Source organism: Pseudorasbora parva, chromosome 10 (genome assembly GCF_024679245.1).
Source record: "Pseudorasbora parva isolate DD20220531a chromosome 10, ASM2467924v1, whole genome shotgun sequence".
In the NCBI taxonomy this organism is placed as follows: Eukaryota; Metazoa; Chordata; class Actinopteri; order Cypriniformes; family Gobionidae; genus Pseudorasbora; species Pseudorasbora parva.
In genome coordinates this window covers 32903919-32931399 of record NC_090181.1, presented here as the reverse complement: position 1 = coordinate 32931399, position 27481 = coordinate 32903919, and the positions used below count along the sequence as shown (strand labels likewise).

The window sequence follows — 27481 nt, the reverse complement described above, 5'->3', positions numbered from 1 at the left end:
ATGCAGACCAGCGTCTGCACAGCTGCTGGGTAAATCCCCGCTCATCTAAATGTCATCTCGCACACACAGACCCGAGCATCGGCGGCTCTCTCCACCAGACCAGCCGCAACAGATGTGGCCTCGGCCCTTGCTATTTAAATCCGGCCACCTGATGCCCGAGGCTGCGAAGTGAAGCTCTGGCGGCACAGCATGGGTGAGCGCGGCTCATTCACACACATTTATCATGATTTGTACATGGTGCCCTCCTTCCTTTAACACTCTTCATCATATCCAATCTTCAGATGATTATGTTTTCAGACCGAGTATAAAGTGTAAATGTGCTCCGATGACAGACCCTGCATGAGAATCTTATCAATTTATTACAGATATTATTTTAACATTTCAACTATGCCTCTTTATTAGAGTCGTCAATCAATTCAAATTTTGATCACTTTAATTATTAATATTATTCTGATAAATTATTTATATATGTCTATTTGTTGAGAAAAGCGTCCAATTAAAGATAATTCAAAGACTTTAGATTACGGAACTTTGTAAGCTTGGTTTGGTTTACTGTAATGGGAAACACTGAGGGTTAAAGACCTGACAGGTACATTGTGTCCAGCTCACTGCCAACTTCCATAGCGCAGAAGTAGCTGAAATTGGATATTCCGAATGGATATTTATTTCCTCTCCTCCAGAGATAGTAAAGGAAATCTTAGGAGAAACCTAGAAATGTAATTTAAAAGCAATTTTACAGGACAGAACACAGTTGGGCCTGAAGGAGAGAAACAGAGATGAGGACAGTGCTGAATCCAACACCAGAATGATGAAACTCTCCTCTGAATTACTCCTCTTACAATCCCTCAAGGTTTCCGTCACACTGTGCGCACATAACTCACGTTTTTCATGTTCTTCCAGAACAGACATTTTAACTCTGTTCCAAACCAAACTTAGGCTGTTGTACAACGTCTAAAGCCGAAATCCTAGGCAGCAGCACATCTATGCTCCAAAGAAAAAGAAAATGCAACACATTTTCCATAAAAAAGTACAGTACTGTTGAAAAGTTTGGGGTCTGAAAGTCTTTAATGTTCAGCAAAAGCTAAACTGATCAAAAGAGCAGCATTTATTTAAAATCGATAAAATCGATCGCTTTTTTGGTAGCAATGTAAAAGTCACTTCACTGTCATTTTTGATCCATTTAATGCATTTTTTGCTGAACAAAAGTATCAATTATTTCTAAATAATCTCCTGAAAGATGTTGGATATTCCTTTGACTGACTTTTGTGCATCAACATATTCCACTGTCTGATGGTTGAAAGATGATACATAATGTAACAAAATGACAACATTATATTAAGATTTGCAGGTGTTCAATTGCCAAAGAAGTGTGCGACATGCCGGTCTCTAATGAAATCAACTGTGTGCCGTTTTTTAAAAGATGAGCTAGTTGTATGAAATGACTCTTTATTTGCAATGACTTTGTAAAATGACACTTGCTAGTACTATAAAAAATTCACTAAATGTTAACCTTGACTAACGTTTCAAATCAGACATTTACGAGTCTCCATTACAGTTAAGATGTTACTATATTAGGCAGCTAACTATGTAGACTAACTACGCAACCACCAGTATGTAATACAAAGACAAATGACAGAGAGTAAAAGTACCACAAGGGCCATTCAGAGTCAAACAAACAGAAGGTTCAACAAATGGTCGTGTGGGATATTTAATAGCAAGAGTCTTCATGTGCAAATATAGTCCCTTCTCTCCAGTGTAATGTCAAGGCGGGGTGGATACCGTGACATTTCTGCAGGATCAAGGTCAGTGCAGGGGCTCCTTGCTGGTGCAGGGAGGAGTTGTCTTTCAGTAGTGGGTGACATTTAGACTGGAGTCCACTAATGTGGTGCAACTCCCCCGGGAAAAGGTCTGGCTACAGCGGGGAGAGGAGGGGAGAACACACATGCAGTCTACTGAACACAAACATCATTCATGAACATACAAGTCATATTTGCACAGTAAAATGTGCTAAAAAATGTCGCATTGCAACCGGAGATAACGGTTTGTCAATACAAACATATGCACAATAATAAAATGGATATTTATTTTCCAGTTAAAGAACTAAGGCCTTGTCCACACGTACAAGGGTATTTTTAATGAAGAGTTTTTCATCCTCTCTGTCAAAAATTTTTTTAAAAATAAAATGCGTCCACATGAAACCGCAAAAACACACTATAAAGCGCTGTCAAGAGCATGCCATACCAACAACACCTTTCCGGGGTTTGAAAGTGGTAGTTGCTTAAACTGTCAATGAAGGGACGGAAAGCTCTTCATTAACACTGTCTTCATTTGTGTTCTGAAGATGATCGGATGTCTTACTGGTTTGGAACGATATGAGAGTGAGCAATTAATAACAGCATTTTAATTTATGGGTGAACTAACAAAGATAACTAATGAAGGGTATAAGTGATGTATCAGCAAATCATATTACCTCCACACACAACATAAAATTATTACCATTGACCGGTGAAGTAAATAACACATATTAACTCTTCATAATGGCACCTGTTAAAGGGTGGGATACATTGGGCAGCAAGTGAACATTTTGTACTCAAAGTTGATGTGTTAGAAGCATGAAAAATTGGGCAAGCGTAAGGATTTGAGCGAGTTTGACAAGGGCCAAATTGTGACAGCTAGACGACTGGGTCAGAGCATCTCCTAAACTGCAGCTCTTGTGGGGTGTTCTGGTCTGCAGTGGTCAGTATCTATCAAAAGTGCTCTAAGGAAGGAACAGTGGTGAACCGGTGACAGAATCATGAACGTCCAAGGCTCATTGATGAACGTGGGGAGTGAAGGCTGGCCCATATAATCTAATAAAACAGACAAGCTACTGTAGCTGAAATTGCTCAAGAAGTTATTACTGGTTATGATAGAATTCTGGTCCTGGTGTCAAAATACACAGTGCATCACAGATTGTTGCGTATGGGGCTGCATAGCCACAGACCAATCAGGGTACCCGTGCTGACTACTGTCAACCGCTGAAAGCAGCAACAATGGGCACATGAGCACCAGAACTGGATCAGAGAGCAAATGGAAGAAGGTGGCCTGGTCTGATGAATCACATTTTCTTTTACATCACGTGTACGTCGCTTACCTGGACAACACAGAACAGGCCAGCAGAGGCAGTGTGATGCTTTGGGAAAATTCTGCTGGAAAACCTTGGGTCCTGCCATCCATGTGGATGTTACTTTGACACGCAGATCATGTACACCCTTTCATGGAAACGGTATTCCCTGGTGGCTTTGGCCTCTTTCAGCAGGATAATGAGACTGCCACAAAGCAAAAATGGTTCAGGAATGGTTTGAGGAGCACAACAACAAGTTTGAGGTGTTGACTTGGTCTCCAAATTCCCCAGATCTCAATCCAATCGAGCATCTGTGGGATGTGCTGAACAAACAAGTCCGATCCATGGAGACCCCACCTCACAACTTACAGGACTTAAAGGATGTGCTGCTAATATCTTGGTGCCAGGTACCACAGCACACCTTCACTGGTCTAGTGGAGTCCAGTGGGTGGGTGATAGCTGTTTTGGCAGCAAAAGGGGTAGCAACACAATATTATATAGTATATATTAGCAATATTGGTCATTTGGTCATAACGTTATGCCTGATCTGTGTGTGTGTCTGTGTGGTGTATAAATGTATATATATATATATGGAAGGAATGGAATAAAATAGTTCAGGCATAAAATAAATAAACCAAACAAAGACATAAATAAATGCATACTGATCGACAACCAAAATGCCTTGAGCACCTTATTGCTATAAACATACACTAGAAACACACTAAAAGAGAAATGATTGTCCTAGCATTGGCCCCACAAAAGGTACTGCAATAACACCTGTACATGTGATAAAAAATCCTGCAAGCTTGTTATGTGCTCTATGAGGGGACAATAATCTGACTGTAGTACGTCCACAGACACAATGTGCTCGAATGCATATGAATGACTCCAGAGAAACGTGAGGGCTGGAACGGAACAAAGGTATGCGGCCGCATTAGTATTCCGCTCACTGGCCTGCACCCTGCCGGCCTTCCCAGCATTCTCCTCAGCGAACACCGGCACACATACGCTTGTTATTAAACTACATCCGCCCATCCAAACCATGCTTCCTCATTAATATTTATCTCACTTAATACAAAGCTCATGCATTTTTTGATTAATGTAAAGGTCTTTTTCCCCCAAACAACAACCAGAGGCATGTGTGCAAGGATCATGCATATTAATGCTTGCACGTACACATGCGTGTGTTTGTGTGTGTGGTGTGTTTGTTCTGGTGGCTGTCACTCTGACAAGCCGTCCGTCACTGCTGGCCTGCTGCTGCCACACCACAGTGTCTCAAAAGCAGGGCTCATGTGTGCCCACTGGGAATGGACACAAGAGAGTCCACACACAGGAAGAGTTCCTGAGAAACTGTATCGCTGGTGTAAGTCAAACAAAACTAATATAGTGAATAAAATCATGGAACAGCCATAAAGTAACAGAATAGCAATACTATTGTGAACAACAGCGTGCTGCTTACTGTATACTGTGCAGTATGTAGGATGAATTCAAGTAAATTTGCAATTTAAATGAAGGAAAAAATATCCAGTTTATCTAAATTCATCCTATTTTTTACTCATTTTAAAAGTAGTATGCTACACTGTCACATGGTCTTACTACATTGCATGATTAATTCCAGCCAAGTGGTGGATTTTTAATCCAGCTCCTCCGGGAATTCCATGCATGAAATTTGCATACTGAACACCAAACACTACTGCTCAAAAGTTTGAGGTCAGTTAGATTTTTTTTTTTTTTAAACAAATTTGAAGGAAATTAATACTTTCAGAAAGGATGCATTAAACTGATTTATTTAAACTGATCACAGTAAAGACGTAATTATTTTCAAATAAATGCTGATGTTTTGACATTTCTATTAATCAATGAATCATGACAATAGTGCATCACAGTTTGTCTAAAAATATACAGATTTTTTTTTCTTTCTTTTTCTTTTTTACAAATGATATATAATTTAAAAGGAACCCTGTAGGAATTATAGTTTTAGAAATAAAGTGTTTTGACCCTATACATTTAGCAGAGGGCCATCAAGATCCATTCATTCTTCTGGATGTGGCCAACTGCTCCTATTTTTTTGTGAATACATACATTTAAACACTTTTTAAAACACATTAAATCAGTATTTTTGTTGTTTTAAATGTTTTGAAGTATCTGTTTTTGCAATAATGTCACAATAATGAAATTATAAATGTATATTTTCAAAAATAAAATCAACAGCAATAAGCAGAAATTAACAGGTGTGTGTGTTAGGTCTCACCCCTTCATATCTCACCCCTAATTTTGCTTGTCAAATTCTATACAAATCTGTGTGTGTGTTTGTGTGAGTGAGCATGTTTGTTCCACATTGCATTCGTGCTCTAGTACCAGGCCTTATTTCTACGTGAAAAATTTCAGATTTATGCCGGATTTATTGATTTTATTGCCTTTCCCTTTCATTTTCAATGAAGGGTGTTATATTTTTTACATACTGTAGGTTCAGAACAACCAAATCAAGCCCAGTTTATTTTTTTTTTGTGTGTGTGTGTGTGTGTGTGTGTGTGTGTATGTGTGTGTGTGTGTGTGTGTGTGTGTGTGTGTGTGTGTGTGTGTGTGTGTGTGTACACTTAGTATGAGGACACAAATGTGTATTATGACATGGGTATGACATAGGTATTACAAGGAGAGGGTGAAATATGAGGACATTGGCCATGTCCCCACTTTGCTTATAAATCATACAGGATGAGTTTTTTTTAAAAAAAAGTAAAAATGCAGAATGTTTCCTATGATGGGTAGGTTTAGGGGCAGGGGCAGTGTAGGGGGACAGAAAATACGGTTTGTATGGTATAAAAACCATTACGCCTATGGAATGTCCCCATATGTCACAAAAACAAAAGTGTGTGTGTGTCTGTGTATAGATAATGTAACAAAAGTCACAAAATCACATTCCACTGAGATGAAGGGGCACATTTTTAGGGAACATCAAATGGACCTTGGTGTCTATATGAGGGACATATGGCCATATGAGGGTTAAAAAAAAACAAAGAAACAAAAATGAAGACCAGAGTTTGATCTTTATTTTACTGCGAGGGAACCTGTTCACTAACTGGAAGACAGGTTGTTGTTGTGTTAAGCCGTCTGCTGAGGAAACCAACCAACTGAATCTGACCACGATGATTCATTCTCGTCTATCCCCTATAAATCTGTCTGTTGGCCTTTGTATTTTTTCTCATCATCTCGGCCACTCTCCCTCACTGTAGTAGACAAACCCCCAACACACCCACATCCGTACAATCTCTCGTCTCGGCAAGGGGGATGCGATCGCCTTGTATTAACATACTTAGGCACGGGGGCGGCAGAGCCATTACCTAGCAACAGAGCCAGCTGTGATTGGCTGGTTCCATCATACGTTAAAGGGGGTTTGGTTGGGGCTGAAATAGAAGGTTATTTTCTGCCCGTGTCATCTCTGTTCGTCACATCGGAATGACACGCTAAGGGGCTCCTCTCCCCACAGCCTGCCTCACTGACAGAAAGGGCAAAAGACCGAAACATCGCCCAGCAGAAACTAACTACGGCACCCACGGCATTCAGACACGCCATGTAAAAAAGAGCACAGCGCTCATGAAAATATGTTACATCACACGCAGTCTTCACTATGTCAGATGAAATTTGGAGCGAATGCTTGCAGCAGACACAAGGAGTGACAACAAGGAATCTCATTACTTTTTTTGCTACCGTGATAGTCAATTCCAACACCAAATGCACACAGAATAACTGATATCTACGGGAGATAACCGGTAGGAGGAGTCTAAACACCATTTTGACCCTAAAGTGGTCCGCTTTCATTCTGTTCAACTGGACACAGCTACACAATGAATTAATGAACAGTAAGTTGGTTTTTTACCATCCTGAAGAGGCTTATTTTGCAATTATGACTGGCTAACTGTACATTGTCCTGTTTAGCACAAGAATTCATACCAAATTAATGGACATTAAAGGGATTGTTTACATAAAGCAAAAAGTAAAAACATACTTTGTGTTCCAAAAAAAGGACAACGGACAAATGTGAACGACAAATAAAAGAGGTAGTGTTGTCAAAAATATCAATATTTTGATATGCATTGATACAGAAATATCTGAAACGCTTCCAATACTCCTTTTCTTAAGTATCGATACACCGATACCAGCTGCACTTTCTCTCCATTCTCTCTGACACTGAATTTGCAGTTAGACAAGCACCTGCCTTCTCTCACTCAGGCCCTCATGTTTTGAATTTTAGCACGGGTTGCAGGTATTGTGTACAATTTTAGTCATTTTAGCAGGTTCGTGCTCGCATCAAAAGCATGTGCACCACTGATCTAGTGCCACTCTTATTAAGCTGCCTATCAAGCAGCTAGCGAGTGCCAACTTGACTTCTTTTTTGTAACTTATTGCGCTTAAGTGATCATAAATGTAAAAAAATGTGTCAAAATGGCCATCTTGCAGAGTATTCAGATAAATACAGTCAGTTTTTGAAAGTAAATAGTTTAGAGAAATGCTTGTTGAGTAACAGCAGGCCATATTGGATCTGTGCATTAGCTCTTAAAGTGACAACAGCCTAATAAACCTGTCATGTCTTTGAAGTTAATCAAAGAACAAAAGACAGAGAAAATCGTTCACTTGTCTGAATAACTTCTGTATCTTTAATTACTAGCATTAATCTGTATTTAATTTTTACAATGAAAACTATCCAGTGCTATTTAACATTTGATTACTTTAATTTCTGTAGTATTTCTTACCTGAACGCTACTGTTAGATCCACCTTAAAGCCATGTTTATTTCAGTTGTTTCCCTGTGGTATCGAAAATCAATGGTATAGATATTTTTCAAGGTATTGAAGTTGGAAATTCCAGTATTGTGACAACACTAGTTGAAGTTAAAGTTTTGTTTGCCTGGAAAAAGTGTCAGTACACAGTAAAGCGGTCAATATACACTATTAAATGCATCCTTGCTGAATCAAAATATTTCTTTAAAAAAAAATCAAAAAATCTTTCTGACCTCAAACTTTTGAACAGTAGTGTATATAAAACGTGACTGCAGAAGGCCAATCAGAATTGATTATTATAGACAGCCATGTACTATGATAATAACGTGCAAAGCAATGGGAAGCATTCCAGTTCAATTTGACTTAAAAGTATGTAGCGTGAATACAGGTAAAGTGTGACAGTTTAATTCCTAAACTATGACACTGATGAAGCCATTGGGATCACTTATTAAAAACAACACCAATGACAAACTATGAGAAGTTATCCCATTCACCAATATTCACACTACATTGCCATTAACGGGAATGTGTATAAGTGTGTATACAGTTAATTTACTCACCCTCATGTCTTTCCAAAGCACGTATGACTGACTTTCTTTCAAGGACACAAAATATATATATTTTTTCGTTCATACAATGAAAGTCAGTGGAGTCCGATATTGTTTTTTTCCACAATTTTCTTCAAAATATCTTTTGATTTCAGTCATACAGGTTTGGAATGACGAGGGTGGTTAAATAATTTCATTTTTTGAAATCCTTTTTTGGTGAACTATCCCTCGTACGTAGTAAGATTATATACCAGTTTTATACTGTACTACATCATTCTACAAAATTCTTGATACCAGTTTCCGTTTAACCACATACTGTCAGCGTTATTCACTATTATGCAAGTTCATATTTTAGTTCGTTATCATATAACTTTAGATTCAAACATTTAAAATCTGCACTTAAAATGATGATGTAGTGCTCAAGGACTAATGTGCTACAGAAGACAAGGATGTACATAAAAAATAAAATAAAAAAACACTATCTAGGCACCTGTGTTATTACTATTTCCAAAGCGGTGCACTAATCACCATTTTGCATACTACTTAGTCTGGCTAGCATGCAAATTTGGGATGCAACTATGGGCGTGCAAGACGACTGGCTTCAGCTGGGGTGGAATATAAAATGGACAGTGGATATACGCATGTTAAACAAAGACATTAGCATTCAGTAGAAATATGAAGTCCTTTAAAAAGAACAAATTAAATGTTAACATTCACCACAATTACCCTGGTGTACAAGTTGGCTCCTTAGACCTACTTCCTGCAGTTCTGGAGCGTTTCGCTTAATTATGCGGCTGGTGTACGACCATAAGAGCAGCGACAGCTGCAGCAGAGGGAGTGAGTGACGTATGATTAATATCCAGAGCCATGGACAGTAAATGTAAGAAAAACAAGCCACGAGAGCAAATGGAGAGTGCACTTCATAAATATGCACTACACCCTGGTATAAATCTGACAGCGTGAAGGAAATACAACAGGGACCTGAGAGACCGAAGCAGTCCGTCGAGGCTGAGAGAGGAGCTCGGTGAGCTGGGGTTTCATTAATCACCGTGAAGGAACAGGGAGTTTGGGCGGCACTGCTCTCCTCTACAGCTCAACATCTGTGCCAGGACTGGCGGCTGCCATTAGCAAACAGGCTGCAATGTATTAGATTCGCTGTCTGGCGTGGTCAGCGGCAGTGCAGGTAAAGAGTTTTAAAAGCGGGCCTTTGGAGTATTTGCAGATTAAGTCAACACAATACACTCTTAAAACGTAGCTACACGTCGGTTACTACATGTACTTTCTATAGTAATAACAGTATATTATGCATAATTACAAGTAACTAACCCTAAACCAAACCTAACTGTAACTCTATAGTAAGTACATTAAGTTATTTAATATTACTAATTACTTATTTGAGTAAGTACAATGTAACTACGTCACCATAAAATAAAGTGTTACACTTTAGTTTGTTTTCATTGTTACAATGTAATTACATATTAAAGGGTTAGTTCACTCAAAAATGAAAATTCTATCATTAATTACATCCCCTAATGTCGTTCGACACCCGTAAGTTCCACACCTCTGTTCATCTTTAGAACATAAATGAAGATATTTTTGTTGAAATCCGATGGCTCAGAAAGGCTTTCATTGACACCGATGTCACTTTCCTCTCTCAAGACTCATAAAAGGCACTAAAGACGTCGTTACGAAGCCCATCTCACTACAGTGGCTCTACAATCATTTTATGAAGTGATGAGAATAGTTTATATACTGACTTATATAGTGATGGGCCGATTTCAAAACAAAGTTTCGAACGGTTATGAATCAATACGCTGCTTCATAACATTCTAAACTTCGTTTTGAAATCGGTCCATCACTATATAAGTAGCTATTTCTTTTTTTTTTTTTTTTGCGCACAAAAACTAGTTCTTGTCGCTTCATAAAATGATTGCAGAGCTAATGTAGTGAGATGGACTTTTAAACAACGTCTTAGTGCCTTTATGGGTCTTGAGAGATAAAATTACATTGGTGTCAATAAAGGCCTTTCTGAGCCATTGGATTCCAATAAAAATATCTTAATTTGTGTTCCGAAGATGAACTTATGGGTGTCAAACGAAGTAATTATTAATACAGTTTTCATTTTTGGGTAAACTAACCCTTTAAGCACTGAGTAACATTAATGAACCACATGTACTTACTATAGGCTTATGGTAGGATTAGGGTTTGGTTGAGAACAAGTGGTTGACAAATCAAAATTAGACCAGGAATGTGTATTACAAAAGAAAATGCGATCAGTTTTGATTTTATGTTGACTTCGGTGCTATTTAAGGAGGCGATCTTGAAGGGAACTGCTTTGTTCATGTGAACCAATAATCAATAAAGAGGCGTCTGTGGTGGTGCCTATGTGTTTCAGAGATATGTAGGAAATATCAATGTGACGTGACTTCTTTCGACGTTGATTTAGATTGTTAAATAAGCCAATAAGCTATTTGACAGCTCAAAACAAGCAGTATGCAATTACCACCAAACAAAAACCCAAAACCATGAAGCAGCCTGCAATACCACATACTAACCAGCAGGAGTCCTCCTGGCTATAGTGGATCCAGCAAAAGTGTGAATGAGCAAATCACAACCTTTAAAAAGACGACGCAGGCGTTCAAGGGTGTGAATGAAGACCTATGATTTAAAGCCGCACAAGCTATGACTCATCCTCGCTCTGAACTCCCTCGGTAGATATTACAACTGATTATCCTGCAGACAACATGGGAACAAGAGGTTGATTTAGCCACTGGCTAAGATTCAGTAATGGCTTTTAAATTTGGGAAAAGCTGGGCAATGTTTTGTGGGAAGCTGTAAAATGCTGAGGACACAAAGTGGAAAAAGGAGAGCTGTAGTGGACTCAGTGTACTCCCTGGCCCACATTTCAGCAAGATTTCAAACTTGAGCAAAAAATGTACCATGGAATGTGAATAAGTACAACCAAACCGCCAGAATTCACCCCAGGCTAGTGGGACGTCGGACTCCTGGAGCGGCTCTGGTTCTGATTACCAGAAATGTGAACGGGCCGGACAGATGAAACAAAAGAAGTTTGGCTCCAGAACAAAAACAAAATCATGATGAGAAGCGAGATATATGATGGATATCGGCCAAAACCAGTGAGAAAACAAGAGCGAGAGATAGATGCTGCCCATAAATCAACCTTCACGGTCAGATAGCTGTAAAATATAGACGTAAAACCTTCACTTTACAAAATCAAGGGCATTATTTTTCATCACACCTATAGTGCTACTAAAATCATTGACGTGGAAAAAACAACAGCTGTTTCATAAAACTGAAAATTGGAAGAAAATGCTATTTTGCAGCGGTTACTTGCTAAAGTCTAAAAGTCCATTCCCACCAAGATTGAAAACTATAACGATAGCTATATCAGCATTCACACCATGCACAATGTTGTTCTGGTTATTCTAGCATGTAGAGCATGCTTGTGTCATCTGCCGCTTTAAACGCTCAAACGCTTTAAAGCAGGATGGATTCTGATTGGCTGTCATTGTATTTATTGTTCAACAGCTGGGGGAAAATCGTTCTGAAAGTAATTCTAACTATATCGCTTCTCTGTGCCATTGTCGTTATATTTGTGGTGTAGACTCTAATACAATTTTATATTAAGAAAGATTTTTAGACCTATAAGTCTCTATGGTAGTCTATATATACCTATATATAGTCTATATATTTTACCCATTAAAGTAATTGCACACACTGCCACTTTTTATATATACATTTTTATAAAAAAAATAAAGTGATGCTACAGTTGGAACCTATTAATCTACAAGTTACCTTACCATACACGGCTACAAATTGTAAATGCGTATCACATTATTGCTATTTTACTGTAACATACTGTCAAATCTATGTTTTTCTCCAGTAAAAATTATAATTACAATAAAATGTGAAAAACTAAAAATACATTCTCAGAAGTCCCTGCATGCCATCAATGACTGTTTTATATAAAACATTTTGTTTCGTTTGTATTTAAATCATTAATTCCTTTTTTTTAATTGTCATTAATGTTACCCTGATGGTGTTTTGTCTGTGTGTGCGTGTGTGTATCTTTTAGTGAAATTTCAAGACACAAATGTGTATAATGACATGGGTATGACATAGGTATTACAAGGAGAGGGTGAAATATGAGGACATTACCCATGTCTCCATTTCTCAAAATGCTTATAAATCATACAGGATGAGTTTTTTGAGATAGCAAAAATGCAGAATGTTTCCTGTGATGGGTAGGTTTAGGGGCAGGGGCAGTGTAGGGGGATAGAAAATAAGGTTTGTATGGTATAAAAACAATTACACCTATGGAATGTCCCCATATGTCACAAAAAACAAACGCGTGTGTGTGTGTGTGTGTGTGTGTGTGTGTGTGTGTGTGTGTGTGTGTGTGCACTGTCTATACACAAGTATTAACCAAGTTTTATGATTTATCATGTGGCTTTCTTTTTAACCCCTTGTATTATTGTTGTTGTGGTTCTCATTTTAAGGTAAAAAACAGATTTTTGTTGTTTAGTTAGCTTTGCCTATTAACATTACATTTAGTAATCAAGTATAGTTATAATTTCTATACAGCCACTATGCCACCCCATTATACCTGAAACATTGTCACCACAATGAATTTGTGGCAATTACAGCTGCCGATTTTTCCCCGTAAATATAACAGGATATTTTTCACAGTGCACCTCTCCTCCAAATGCCACATGGTTTCAGGAGTTATTCATGTCAGTAGCACAAACGGTGGATGACAAATGTGACGTTGAAGCTTATTACTTTCAGTTAAGTAATTAAACTACTGACAGATGCGATCCTAGACTCTTACTGCAGCTGTCCACATGCAAAAATGCAACAAAGCCTCTTCTACACTGCAGGAAACTGTATGTTCCCATGGACCGCAGGGCATTCATTCGAGAGGGCTCTGAAAAGAGGAAAAGTAAAACAGGATATCTGGAGACTAAAAAGACCTAGACTTTACAACCAACCACCATCACCCCAAGTCTGCTTCTCCATGGTAACAGGCATCTTCTCTCACCCCCCTCCTGCCTCTTTTAGCGGGGCTCTCCAGATTGGCACGCAACAGTTCATGACAGACACAGCAGCTGATAGCAGGTCGCGCCTTCTCGCCGTAGAGGAGGTGGGGAGAGTCACTGTGTCTGCTGATTAGTAATCAGAACACAGACTCGCTCTGAATCCTGGGGGTTGAAAACTGAATTATACATTGCCACTGCCAATCAGACCATGCACTCCTTCATTGGCATTCTATTTAAAGAACAGACTCCATCTCCTAATCACGCTGAAGACATGAAGAGCCACACAATCTAATGCCATGCCAGACTACAGTGCACCACACACGGCATTTGCAGCAAATGTCAGAGACGGTGCCAATCACGGTTTGGGAAAATTCCTCCACTAAAGGCAGTATATGGTGCAAAGCTAAGGAAAGCATCAATGCTACTATTTCTTATACTTGGGGTTAAGGATTTGAGCAAACCTATAAAGTTTTGGAGCCTACGTGCTCCACATGGAGAGATAATCACTGGCACAAGACAACAACTAAAGAGTATTTAAAGGTAGGGTAGGTAAGAATTGGTTAAAAAAAACTTGTTTTCCAATTTTGTTTAAACGTTCTTTATATATCAATACATAATTAAAATGTAAGTACTCTGAAAAAGAAAGTATAAAAATTGAGTGTCTGTAGACCTTTCACGACTGTTTTAAAGACAGCTCATTATTTCCATTCACTCCACCTTCTTCCTTCTGGGCTCTTTCCAAAGCCACGCCCCCAAAACACATGAACACGCTACACCGGCCGCTCAGCTGGAAGATGCATTATTTACCTGAGACGAGTAGTGTAAGTACTGTAGTGACATCATGTCAGAATCACATGTAATAAAAAAATCTAACTTTATCAGTATGAATATAAACAAATAAGATGTCTTTTAGTACTCACAATCAAGCTAGAATACCAATACTGGTAAAGTTTAAAATATATTTTTGTTTAATTCGGTAACAAGCTAGTTATATTTATAAGGCAATGCTAAAAGCAGGTAGCATTGATCTTTTTTTTTTCTTTTCAATAACATCAGTTATACTGTGATGAAGATGAATTTCGTGTAAGATTCATAACATATCCAGTGTTTTGCATGTAAGAGTTTCCATGATGAAAGCATTGTTGATTAGTAGCAGCTAAAGCTAACTTAGTTCAAAAAAAAAGTTCCTGGATGCGGTTTACTAGCTTTTACACATGCATTTTGTTATCTAAAGTTACATTTTGCGAAATTCAACACGACAGTGATCAACTTGAACTAAGCATATTGAGTATTTATCAACTCTACTAATGGCTAAGTGTATAATATTGTAACTTTATGCTAAGTAATGTTATGTTAGCTATATTAGGCAGCTTCATGTGCTAGTGATACATGCTTCATGAAAACATAAACCGAAAAAATGTATAATCAAAATGAAAGATTACCTGTCCAGCAGAAAAACAGCTGCAAGGAGACGCTTTTCAGCCCCTTGAGGTCCCTCAGTTCTCGACATCGTCGGAAAGCCACGCTGATATTTACTCGTGTTTGATTTCTTTGTTTATCCAAAGGCTTTTTGTGCATTGCCTTTACTTGTAGGCCTACTGTCTTCCTTTTTTTTTGTGCATGGTTTGCATTCGCTGACTGTAAAACTCAGCACTGTGCATTTTGAATGCTTTTGCTCTTCCCAGGGGTGCTCGCATGTGGGCAGATCCTATAGTGAAAGCGGTGGTTGCCATGGTAGCAAGAGAGAGTGACAGTCGCCCAAGCCAATCATTTGTTTCGTCTCGAACTAAAATAATGAGCGGTGTTTATTGCAGATTAAAAAGTCTAGAGTCACTCGATTGTTATACTCTCTTTTTTGAGTACTTACAATTTAATTATGTATTGACATATAAAGAAAGTTTAAACAAATTTGGACAAAAGTGTTTTAGATCATTCTTACCTACCCTACCTTTAAAGGGTTAGTTCACCCAAAAATGAAAATGTGATGTTTATCTGCTTACCCCCAGTGCATCCGACATGTAGGTCTGTTTGCTTCTTCAGTAGAACACAAATGGAATTTTTTTAACATATAATGCATGTCAATGGGTAAAAATTCTATGAGAGCAAAAAAAAACAACATGCTTGGGCAACATGCACAAAGATCCCTGTGGCTCATGACGACACATTTATATCTTAAGTCACAAAAATATTTAAATTAAAGACCTTCAAACATGCATAAGGAGGCACATTTGGAGATAATCATTCCTCATACACTCTAAAAAATGTAGCATAAGTTCACCCCAAAAATGAAATTTATGTCATTAATGACTCATCATATTGTCATTCCACACCCGTAAGACCTCTATTTTAAAAAAATATATATTTTATATTTAGTCGGACAGCGTATCTAAGTGTATGCACACTATACTGTCCATGTCCAGTTTGTTTTCAAACCTCAAATAAAGGATAAAATAATCATGAATCAGCGTATTGATTAATGATTCGGATCGTGTGCCAAACTGCTGAAATCACGTGACATTGGCGATCCGAATCATTAATCAATACGCTGATTCATGACCGTTTGAATCTTTATTTTTTTTAAAGCTTATATGGACGTGTTTACTATGTGACTCAATATTCATCCACTTTAATGGAAATTTTATCAATGGCCTCTGTGTTTTAAATTCAGTCATGACATGAGAGCACCAGGACACCAGGAAAAAACACAAAGGAGAGTTTGTCAATGAAATTCTTTCATTCTTTAGTCAAATTTCAATAGGATTCCTGAGTTCTACCATTTCAATATTGGCGTGAACAGCATCACAGCCAAGCCCGAAATAAACCATCTGCGAAAACAATTTACACATACTTTTTCCCTTTACTTATTTCAAGTCTGGAAGTGTGAAGGGAAGTCTGGTTCAGCTGTTGACATTCCTCTAACACTCTGTAATGAAGCACCATCACAGGTCTCATTCACGCAACAGATGGGCTACATGTTGGGGGTGGGGGGTGGGCGGAGGGGGGTTCACACACAGCCCAGGTGACAGGAGGAAGGTGATTGCGGCTGTACCCATCCGAAACACCTCTGTTTGCAGGGGGTATTGGTAGCGGTCGGGCTGCAGTAATGTCAAAGTCTAAATTAACCAATCAGCAGCCAGGAGCTGAGGTCATCGAGCACAGCGCACGGCAGGCGGCAGCTGGATAGACTGCGAAAATGTTCAGTCAACAAAACGGGGGAAGAGGGAGTGGAATAAAATACAGGGGGAAAACGAACGGGGGAGTACAGACACACAGTACATGACTTCAGCCGCTGAGACAAGGAATATTAAATATTAATGTTATTTCAGCACATAACTGCTTGTTTTGCATTCTGACATGTCGGTGGAAGGGAAAAGGACTAAAATCTCTCAGACTTTCACGAAAAGTATATATATATATATATATATATATATATATATATATATATATATATATATATATATACACTTTTCGTGAAAGTCCGAGAGATTTTATATATATATAATTTTTTTCCATTATTTGTATTAAATTCTTATTAAAGGTACAGTATGTAATATTTATGAGGATCTATTGAAATAAATGCAAATAAAATATACATAACTATGTTTTCAGAGGTGTATAAAGACCATACATCATGAACCGTTATGTTTCTATTACCTTAGAATGAGCCATTACATACACCACAGGTCCCCTTACATTGAGTCGCCATTTTGCACCGTCATGTTTCTACAGTAGCCCTAAAGGGACAAACTGCTCTACAAAGTGCTAGCTACTCTCTGCTGTCTCAAACAACATTTGTCCTGTGTCGGCCATCGTAGCTTCTCTATGTGCTTCAAAAGGGAGGGGTGAGTGGTTGCAATTTGCAACCTTATCACTAGATGACGCAAGTTACTGTGCACCTTTAAATTACTGTGCACCTTTAAATGTAGTGCAAAAACAAAATCACTTCATGCAAAACATATTATTTTCAGGTCAATACATCTTGGAGCAATTTTCAGATGTAACTAGGTAATGAAAACTATGCAAAGATCCAAACAAACAAATAAAATAAATAAATAAATAATAATAATCTATGATCTAACATGGTAGCATGATTTCTGATTACTTGCCCATTGGATGATCAACTAAACAGAAAAGGTCAAAGTCAACTCAATTCAACACTAGTATTTACTGCAGAACAAATATCAACATGCTAACAAAATCATTTGAAACAAATTAGCTGCTTTCATACAGTACCATACACGGCTTATTGATTTTAGAAAAGGCTAAATCTATCTTGTAAATAGAGGGTGTATTTGTTGACATGATTGTAACAAACAGCTCAGGAGGTCTCGGCTGATCAATCTTACTCATTTCCTAATGAAAGCAGATGATACCACTCCGGGTGTGATGATGGGATGGGGTTGTTTTGACACAGAGGAACACCTGATTAGGTCCAATCAGAAGGTCTGCAATAATGCCTGAGCGATAGGAAAGCAACAGTGCTAAGTTAAAGACCCATAGACAAATAAATGACATCACCTTTAAAGAGCCCTCCAATTAGACCCTTCAGTGGGCAAACCACACCCATTGTCCTTTCTAGCCGCTGCGATAGATGACAACCTTTGGTTTCACCACAAGGTCGTTGGGAAGGTTTTCATTACATGGGAGTTTCGCTGCTATTAATACTGATGGTTTTAGTCCAGTGAGATCATCTGTGTTTCTTGGTACATGATCAAGGCAACAGACAGACAGATACTAATGCAGACACAGAATCCTGATCCCTTAACAGCTCTGTGAAAAGCATGCGCTTTCAAATTTAGGACAAGACGAGGTTGACTGAATGAGAAAAAAAGGGCAAATGAGAGAATCGGGCACAAAAAAGGCTTGATAAAGAGTCAGAGCAATTTAACAAAAAAATGGGGGGAGGGGGGTGCAATCTGTTTTACCTCTGCAATGTCCTGTAATGTTTATATATATTTTTATAAATATAAGAAGAGTATTAACATTTATGTTTATGGATAAGCAGCATTTCATTAAGATTAGTATTAATACATTTGACACATACAGAACATTGTTGTGTTTTATTGCTGATGCAACAACATGATAAAACACACTTCAGCAATGCGTTAACTAAAAACACCTCTTAACCTTGGAAAAATCATTATAATGTTCATTCTCAAGTGGATTACTGCTTTAATAAACAACAGAGCACTTAAAAGTGAACAGTGTACAGCTCTCCGAGTACAGTGGATGGTGACCAGATTGCAGAATGAGAGAGAGAGTGTGTGTGTGTGTGTGTGTGTGTGTGTGTGTGTGTGTGTGTGTGTGTGTGTGTGTGTGTGTGTGTGTGTGTGTGTGTGTGTGTGTGTGTGTGTGTGTGTGTGTGAATGTGTAAGGGGGGAAGGGCCCCCGATGGAAGATGGATGACAGAACAAGCCGCTGACTGAACTCGCTGCACTGTGAAAGCCTAAGAAACCCGAGACCTCTCTATGTTAGCAGAGCTCCAGTCTAAAATGGCTGCCAGTCGTGTAAACAACCCAGAGAATGAAAGGGGGCTACATTTCTCCAGTGAGCCGGCCAAGAGCCGCACAGACTGTGGTTACAAATTAACCCCTTCCTTCCAACAAGCCAGTCCGTCTGCAAACCAAAAACAAAGGAAGGAATGTTTGGTACTCAGTGGTTTGGAGGAAAAATAAGATGAATATTCAAAAAATGTGTCATTATAGTTGTTTAAACGCAATAAACCGAATTAAAAAGCACATAAAAGAGTCACAAGATGCAAAAATTGCACTCCGGCATGTATTCAGCGGGTTCTCAGTTCAACACTTTAGATCAATCAAGTGAAACCATCCTTTAACAATCCAGCCTGCGAGCTTTTCGAGACAGACGGAGTCTCCATGGTGCCCTATAGGCCATTTTCATGTGCTCAGAAACAATCCCCTGCCCCCAAACTAGCCCCCCACCCGCTACTTCTCCGGCGGGAATCTACAGGAAGCTGTAACAGGCCCTGGCCCTCAAGGAGGGACTGGCCTTGAAATGCAAATTGGAATTCCATCCGAAAATTGATGTCCTTTACAAGCTAATGAAAAACATCTGAAACGCTGCCAAAACGGACCCCCTTTTTACAACCCACATGCCATTAGTCAAGGGTAGACCGGAGCTGTGTCTGTTCCGTGAGGCACATGTTCTTATATAATGAGCTGATAAAAATAGAGAGGATCTTTAAAAAGATGCTTATTTAATAACACGTCCACAAAAGTGTGAATTTAGCCATTTGCAAAATGAGAGACGACGGATAGCGCATTAAATCATTTTAACAATAACATGCTATCCCCAAATGATTGAAAAAAGGATTTACTGTCTAGTTTCTCTGCGCTAGAAAAGAAAAAAACAGCCAAAAAATAAACTAAATGAGAGAGTAGGAGTGAAAAGCAGGAGAAAATCAATTCCCCCTCTGCGCCTTTAATATCTGCAGAAAGAGGGGGAAGCACACGCCCGCTGTAGCCCGCAGCTTATTTGCGAGGCAGGAATGGAATGTCTGAGATTGCATACATTATGTGCCAAAGAGGCCCTGGGCTATGGAAGATAGTGCTGACATCACCGTCTATAAATGGTTGTGCTCGGAGGCACAGTGAATGAAAACAAAATGGGAATAACCCTTTTGCACATTACCCCCCCTTCTTCCCTTCCTCCTCCGCTGGTGCTAAATAACAAGCACAAGCGCAGAGAGTTAAATGCCATATCGCAGTCAGGGATGCATTGACGTGCTGGTGGTGGTGGTGGTGGTGGGAGGGGGGGGTGATGGTGATGAGGTCGAATGGTTAAAAAAGTTTTGCATATGCCAGTTTAATTGCCACAGACAACTTCAAGCCATTTGCAGACTGATTTCCTCAGTGTGCTGATTTTAAAAACATTATTTTGTTTGTTTGCAACATTGACGCAATGGAATAGGTCGGGACTCTCAGGAAAACATTTTTTATGCAATAAAATGATTTTAAGCAAAAGGTTAAATGCTAGCAGCACAGAAAAAGAACAGAATAGTTTACATAAGGCAAAAAATAAATAATTGGAATCAATACGAAATGAACATAGCGACGGATCTTTTCTCCCCTTATTGTTAGTATAACTGATTAGCCCAAAAAATCTAAGAGGAGGATCGGGTTGTTGATAGGATTGTGAGATTTCACGCCGACTGTAACTGCATTGTTATTCATTACAATGACAAAGAGGCAAGTAATGTACCAATATCAGCAAGAGAACCGTATTGTAATTATAAAAATGACGATTAAAGAAAAGACATGGAAAACGTGGCTAAAAACAGTGGCACAGACAGCCAGATGTCGGCACACGCAGGGTTAACGCTGAACCTCTCAGCACATTCCTGAATAAATGATGTTTTGAACAAGGCTGTTACCATGGGCAACTGTGCACGATGCCACTGCAGCGTAACCTTTGGAGTGGCTGTATTTTTATCCACTGGAAACTTCTCCCTTGAAGGGGGGAGAGAGAGAGAGAGAGAGAGAGAGAGAGAGAGAGAGAGAGAGAGAGAGAGAGAGAGAGAGAGAGAGAGAGAGAGAGAGAGAGAGAGAGAGAGAGAGAGAGAGAGAGAGAGAGAGAGAGAGAGAGAGAGAGAGAGAGAGAGAGAGAGAGAGAGAGAGAGAGAGAGAGAGAGAGAGAGAGAGAGAGAGAAAGTGTGAGTGTGTTATGGGGATGAAGGGAATTGGAGGAGGGGAAGAAGCCGCTGGCATCACTAGCTAGCGAAGGGTGGACAGACTGCAGTGATTTTACAATGCGACCAAAAACAAATGTTCCGAAACAGACAAGCTATCACATTAGAGATTAATATTAATTGAGATGTAAATCCAACACACAATAGACTGTAAAAAACGGTTCACATACATCAGTGCTTCAATAAATGCAAAATGCTTTGTGCTGAAACACAGAATATTTCTATCCTTACATGACCATTCACAATAATCACGTGGGACTTATTAAGCATTTACAGGGCTTATATTTACTATAAAGTTGATTAAATTGTCCTCTCCACGTCATTCCCAGAGCATTCCATGAAAAGGTGCAGAATTTAACACACACACTCAAGACACTACAGAAGCATGTGTGGTAAACAGGAAGTGAGACCCCCGCCTTCTGTAATGGGTGGGGTTGGTGTATCTGTTTATTTTTCCTTTGAATGTGCACTGAAACTTGAAACCCAGGCGATTACGGACCAGCCAAGGGCACCTCAAACCCAAGTCAGTTTTAGCATGACAATAGAAGCCCACTCCATCCTGAACCAGACACCACACCTTTGATTCCTCGCAGACAGAACAGCAGCGACAATATCACTGCAATGCACCACAAAGCACGACAACTAATCTCTTCACCAGGTTTAGAAGGATTATGGGTGTATTGTACAAAAATTTACTAAATTGCCTCGGTAATCTATTGTGCTGTCATGTGAGCCATTGTCTTTTGAATATGCAAATAGTTTGGCAAGGAAATCTGAATTCGTATGCATGATTTAATGAGGAAAAAACATTCAGTTTCAACTGTGCATCAGAATATTGTTGCAAATCCTATTTGTAAATTTGATATTTACAGATGCAGTGCACTGTATATATAGTGTATGTATGTATGTATGTATGTATGTATGTATGTATATATATATATATACACATACACACACATACATACATACATACACACACACACACATATAATAGGGTTGTGTGTGTGTGTGTGTGTGTGTATATATATATATATATATATATATATATATATATATATATATATATATATATATATACATACATACATACACACACACACAAATACATACATATATACACGCTGCATGCTGCATGTAAACTACATTAATACATCAATTGAATTAAAAATGCATAATGTGTACTACACAGCATGCTGATTAACAAAAACAAGTGTTGCACATGGCCTTTATAGAAACCAACTTCTGCATAGTGCAGAACTGTTCTAGTTCCGGCTTAAATTATTCTGATCTACAGGATGTGCACCACAGGCCTCCACACAATTCAACCACAGACAGAGCCCACTTCAGTAAGATAGCTTGGCATGTGCATTGTTCTCTGACCTTAACGTCCCCCCAGTTATTTGGACTGGATGCTCTTGCATGGCCGACTGCCATGAATGAATTGTGCCACCTTCTATTTGTCTGTGAAAGAGCATTAGTTTGAGTCATGGCAACAGCCACGCACCAACTGTTTTCCCTCGCTCCTGCAGCCAATGCAAGTGTACGACTGACAAGTCACATGACCAGACCAGCTGAATTCTAAATGAGGAATACATCCCCAGGGCCATCTCAGGCATGTGCAAGCATTTTCCCTCTCCAGCTTTCCTGCCCGCACCAAAATACTCTGACACACGGAGAGAGAGAACAGCTAACAGCTCCTAAATTGAGGCATAACAGATTAAGAAACTGTGTGCTAAGAGCAGGGTAATTGTGCGTATTTTAACGCCTTCTGTATATGCAGTAAAACTGTTTTTATCGTGCGCTATTAACAGAATTTGTTGCATAGGGAGTAAAAAAAACAGCACATATTAAACAAGCACTGCACCTACCCCATGTGACACCCATCAGGGAGTGCTGAATTGATGTTTCATGGCCTGTGGCTGCGTCAACATTTGACTTTTAGGTCAGTGTAGCAAGACTACATCTATCTGGAGCAGAAACAGTGACATGAATGCAAAAGATATGCTAACTGTGATACTCAATCCCCTGCTGCACATAACAGAGAAATGTGCTTGCTGAGTACTTTTCTTTCTTTTTTTTTAAATAACTTGTGGATGGATATTGTTGATGATAAATCATTTTGGCCAGTGGATGAGCATCTACAAAATCTCCGTTTCATAAACAAATAGACGACGCCAAAAATCTCCACGCTGCCAAGATCTTCTGTTACACAGAAAGAAACAAAGCCTAGAATTTGCCAATTATGAGGATTCATCAGAGAACTTTGAAATAAATCAAGGCAGAATTCAAATATCTTAACATTTCTAACCTGAACAAATTAACACGCCACAAAGAGTTAATATCAATGAATTTATTACAATTTACTCAGCTCCAAGGCACGTTACAAGTCTTCTGTTACTACAGAAATATGTATAAACAAACAGAGCATTTCATTTTTCATTTACAGTATTTTTTGCTCTACTAAAGCGTCCGTGCAACTTTAAAGCAAAAAGAGAATGAAAACACGTAATAAAATATATCTGTATTCTCAGACCACGGGATACAAATTAAAAACTGTTGTTTTAAAGATCATACTAAAAAAAAAGAAGAAGAAGGGAAAAAAAAGGACGGGTTCCAAGAAACAAAAAATGCCCTCTCTTAGACTCACTTCATTTGTTATACCTACCACAAAAAGTGTATTCATTAATAACATTTTTTTTTTTTTTTGCTTGGGATTGTACATGTAAGATGTGGAAAATAAGTATGAAATTGAATAGAAACGTTAACGTAAACCGTAAAAGTGCCGTAAAAAAAGGTTTCCACGCACACATCCTCCTCCTTCGTGGAGGAAAACAAATGTCTCTGTACACTGGACTATTTCTGTTACTTCAATATTCACAACAAGTAGGCTGTGTCTCAAAACCAAGCGTGCTGCACACACTTAGCATTTAAAATGCATCGATAATATTCATAAATGTTGTCTTGGCAGGCAGTCCGCTAGGTTTTAAGACACAACCCTAAATATACTCGCTTCACTTGTCTGTTTCTGTTGCAGGAAGCATATCTATTGATTTTTAAGGGTCTCTTTCTTTCTTTACTTTCACATCCCCAGCTAAAATGGTCGCTATCTCGCCTTGCATGAAAGCCCAAGGCACGTTTGACCCTACCAGGGGGCATTTCTCTCCGCTGGGGCAGTACACCTCTCCCGTGGCCCCCTGCGCTTTAATGCTTTCCCGGGAACACGGGAAGCAGAATTTGTGGTTAGGAACTGACGGGCACTGGACGAAGTGTGTGTCTTCTAAACGTTCGTGGCAGATAGTACAACACAAGGGTCCGTTATTGGCCATGGGTGAGTCTGGAATGTTCTGAGGGTGCACCTGATCCATGCCCTGATGTGAACCCGATTGGGAAGGCGTCCCTGTCAGACTGATCTCCCCGTTTCGGGAGGCCAAACGCCGCTGTCCAGACACCGAGGCGGGGGAGACCGGGCTGCTACTGTTGTGTCGGGTGGATGTGGTAGAGTGCACAGAGTTGCTGTCCTTTGGCGAGTGTGCGTTCCCCAAAGTATCTGCGACCGACATGAGCGCAGCCATGGGGGACTGTCCGTTTTGTGGGGCCGATTCGGGTGGGGTGGCTCGGCTGGAGTGCACCGACCCCAGGGGTGGCGGTCCGCCGTGAGAGGCTGCGAACGAGCCGGACGCCATGGTCAGTTTGAGCGCCTCGCTTTGACTCGCCATCCACTGCTGTCTCTGCTGCTCCCCATCCGCCGAGTCCGGTTCTGGGGAGGCTTTGCGTTTGCGCACGCCTGTCCTGAGCGCGCTGCCCGACGCCACGGCCCGGGGCATGTTGACCAGCGCCGAGGGCAGCAGAGGGCAGCTGGCGTCGATGTACGGCTGGGGCAGCATTTCGCCTCCGAGCCCCTCCTTAAAGAAACGCACGGACTCCGGCAGCAAATCGCCCAGGAGCCTCCAGTCACCAGAGCCGTGCTTTTTCTCATATTCCAGGTATTTAAAGCCAGAGGAAAGCCCTCTGCCAAAGTCTTTCATGCAGTCCTGATACATCTGTTTAGCCACACCGGACGCACTGGAAAACACATTACCAGATCCACTGGGATACTCAATGAATATTTTCAGTTCATAGTCCATGCCAGGCTTGGAAATGGCATCAAAAGCAAACACCCTACCTAGAAGGGAATGATCTTTCTTGAACCTCACATCAAATGGAGTGCAATTGGAAAGTGTGATCAGTGTGTCCCTCACTATCTTAGGTTTGTTTGCCCAATCCTCTGACCTGTTTCTCAAACTTTCACCAAGTTCAGACAGAGCCTCTGCGTTACGCTGTTTCTCTTTCATATCTCTCTCTTGGTCCGTGCTGGACACAGAACCGGGTCTTTTACCTTGCTCGGAGAGCGCGAGCGCGGGTCCGATGCTGGTCGTGGCTGGAGGGGCTCGTCCAGACAGGCTGTGCTGCGCTATACTCGCTGCTGAGGGTGGGCCGTTCAGGAGGGTCTGCGGGAGGAGGTTCGGCGGCACGCTCATCTGCCCCGACACAGCCACCAGCCCGTGGTTCCGACGCGAGTTAGGACTCTGTCGGTTGAGTTCGGGGGGTCCGTCGTCTGATTTGGGGAAGCCGTTCGGTCCACCGAGCCCGTTCGGAAGCCTATGCGCGCCGATGCTGGAATAATCAAAGCGCGATCGCTCGGTTCCGAGCGCGTATCGGTCCAAGCCAGACTGCTGCTGCTGCTGTTGTTGCTGCTGCTGTTTGGACGAGCCGTCCACATGATTCATCTGCACCGACTCCTTGGATGACATCCCCGCTTGTGCTTTCACCGCAGGCGGCGGCGCGGGACCCGGGGATCTACCTTCCTGGAAGCCATGAGCCCGCTTCAGATGGCGCGCGGTCTCGATAACAAACTCGATCCGATCAGCGCCTTCGTAGTTCACGCAACCCCTGCACACGGGCTCCGTAAAATCCCAAATCATCGCCCACGGCATGCGCGGCAGGTCACAAAGATAACACGACTGTCTCCTCGACGAGGAGACCTGCGCCGAAGACATGTTGAGCTGCTCCTCTCGGATCCGTTATACGGTTACTAGGAGGCGAATGCGCCTCTTCTGCTTCTCGGAATGCCACCTGGCTGGGCCAGTGACGTAAGCACCACGTTCCGCAGTTCCTTTTTCTGTTACAAATGACAAGCCACTTGTTGCCATGCGAGTGCGCATGCGCTAACCACTCCCTAACAAATCTTCTGAATGGACCGAGAAACGCACACCGCCACCATTATGGCAAGCCGCTGAAACGTTTACGCTTAAAACATACTATTGTTTATTTTTAAGTTACTAGCACGTTTTTAAATGAATATTAAGTTAATCCAATGGTAACTAGTTTCAATTCAGTATACTTGTTCAATAAATACTATTATATATATTTTTATTATTATTATTATTCTAGTCCCTTTAGTCTCATTAGTGGAAAGTAACGATCCTACAACTTTAGTGTTTATTAGTATATTTTCTCTAATAAATGAGTACTGTTAAGTCTAGAATGTGTCTCCAGGAAATAATCACTAGAAACTAATTAACAGTTACTATAGTAATTCTGGAATGGACACCAGCATGCATACTAGTCTGTAGTGAATAGTTAATGATATAATAATGATATTATTATTAATTATTATTAATAATAATAATAATGTTATCAGTAAAAATAGAATAGTTTATCCCAATAATTATCCCAACTATTATAACGACTAGTGCCAAAAAATATAAGTACTAGTATCTAATAAATAAATGTAATAAACACTAGTTTCTAATGAATAAATGTGATACATTATTATAAAATGCTACTTTAATCAATAAACATTACTGTTAGAATAAACATTACAATCTAATGAAAACTTACTAGTGAAAATAAAATGGACACTGGATCACATATACAAAAACATACTAGGATAATTATTTAGCAAACAGAATTGTTTTAATAATATACATATACATATACATATATATATATATATATATATATATATATATATATATATATATATATATATATATATATATATATATATATATATATATATATATATATATATATATGTTTAAGCTGCTTGCCATATCTTATTGGCCAGCTTGCTTTCAGAATACAAGAGCCAGAGTTGTGGGTGGAAAATCTGAGGTATTCATGTTTCTTCCAGAGTGTCTGTTCTTAGTGCTTCTAAAAGTCCATAAGCTTGATATTTTGCGGTTCTATTAATAATGCAAGATCATCTTGTAAAAATGCTTACACCAGCAAAATGCATGTGTAATT

General features: G+C 39.8%; 2 protein-coding genes across 5 annotated transcripts in view; both read right to left on the bottom strand.

The window, feature by feature from the left end:
* kiaa0586 (KIAA0586 ortholog) overlaps nucleotides 1-27481 on the bottom strand; it is a 157239-nt gene that overhangs the window by 114883 nt on the left and 14875 nt on the right. The gene's annotated exons all lie outside the window — the stretch shown is intronic.
* On the bottom strand, nucleotides 23529-26360 carry irf2bpl (interferon regulatory factor 2 binding protein-like). Its single transcript, XM_067455915.1, has one exon. It carries the CDS (start codon nucleotides 26227-26229, stop codon nucleotides 24247-24249), a length of 1983 nt encoding a protein of 660 aa, XP_067312016.1. The 5' UTR covers nucleotides 26230-26360; the 3' UTR covers nucleotides 23529-24246.

What these genes read in the sequence shown, in the direction of transcription:
- irf2bpl (XM_067455915.1), bottom strand. Translation starts at nt 26,229, where the DNA reads ATGTCTTCGGCGCAGGTCTCCTCGTCGAGGAGACAGTCGTGTTATCTT.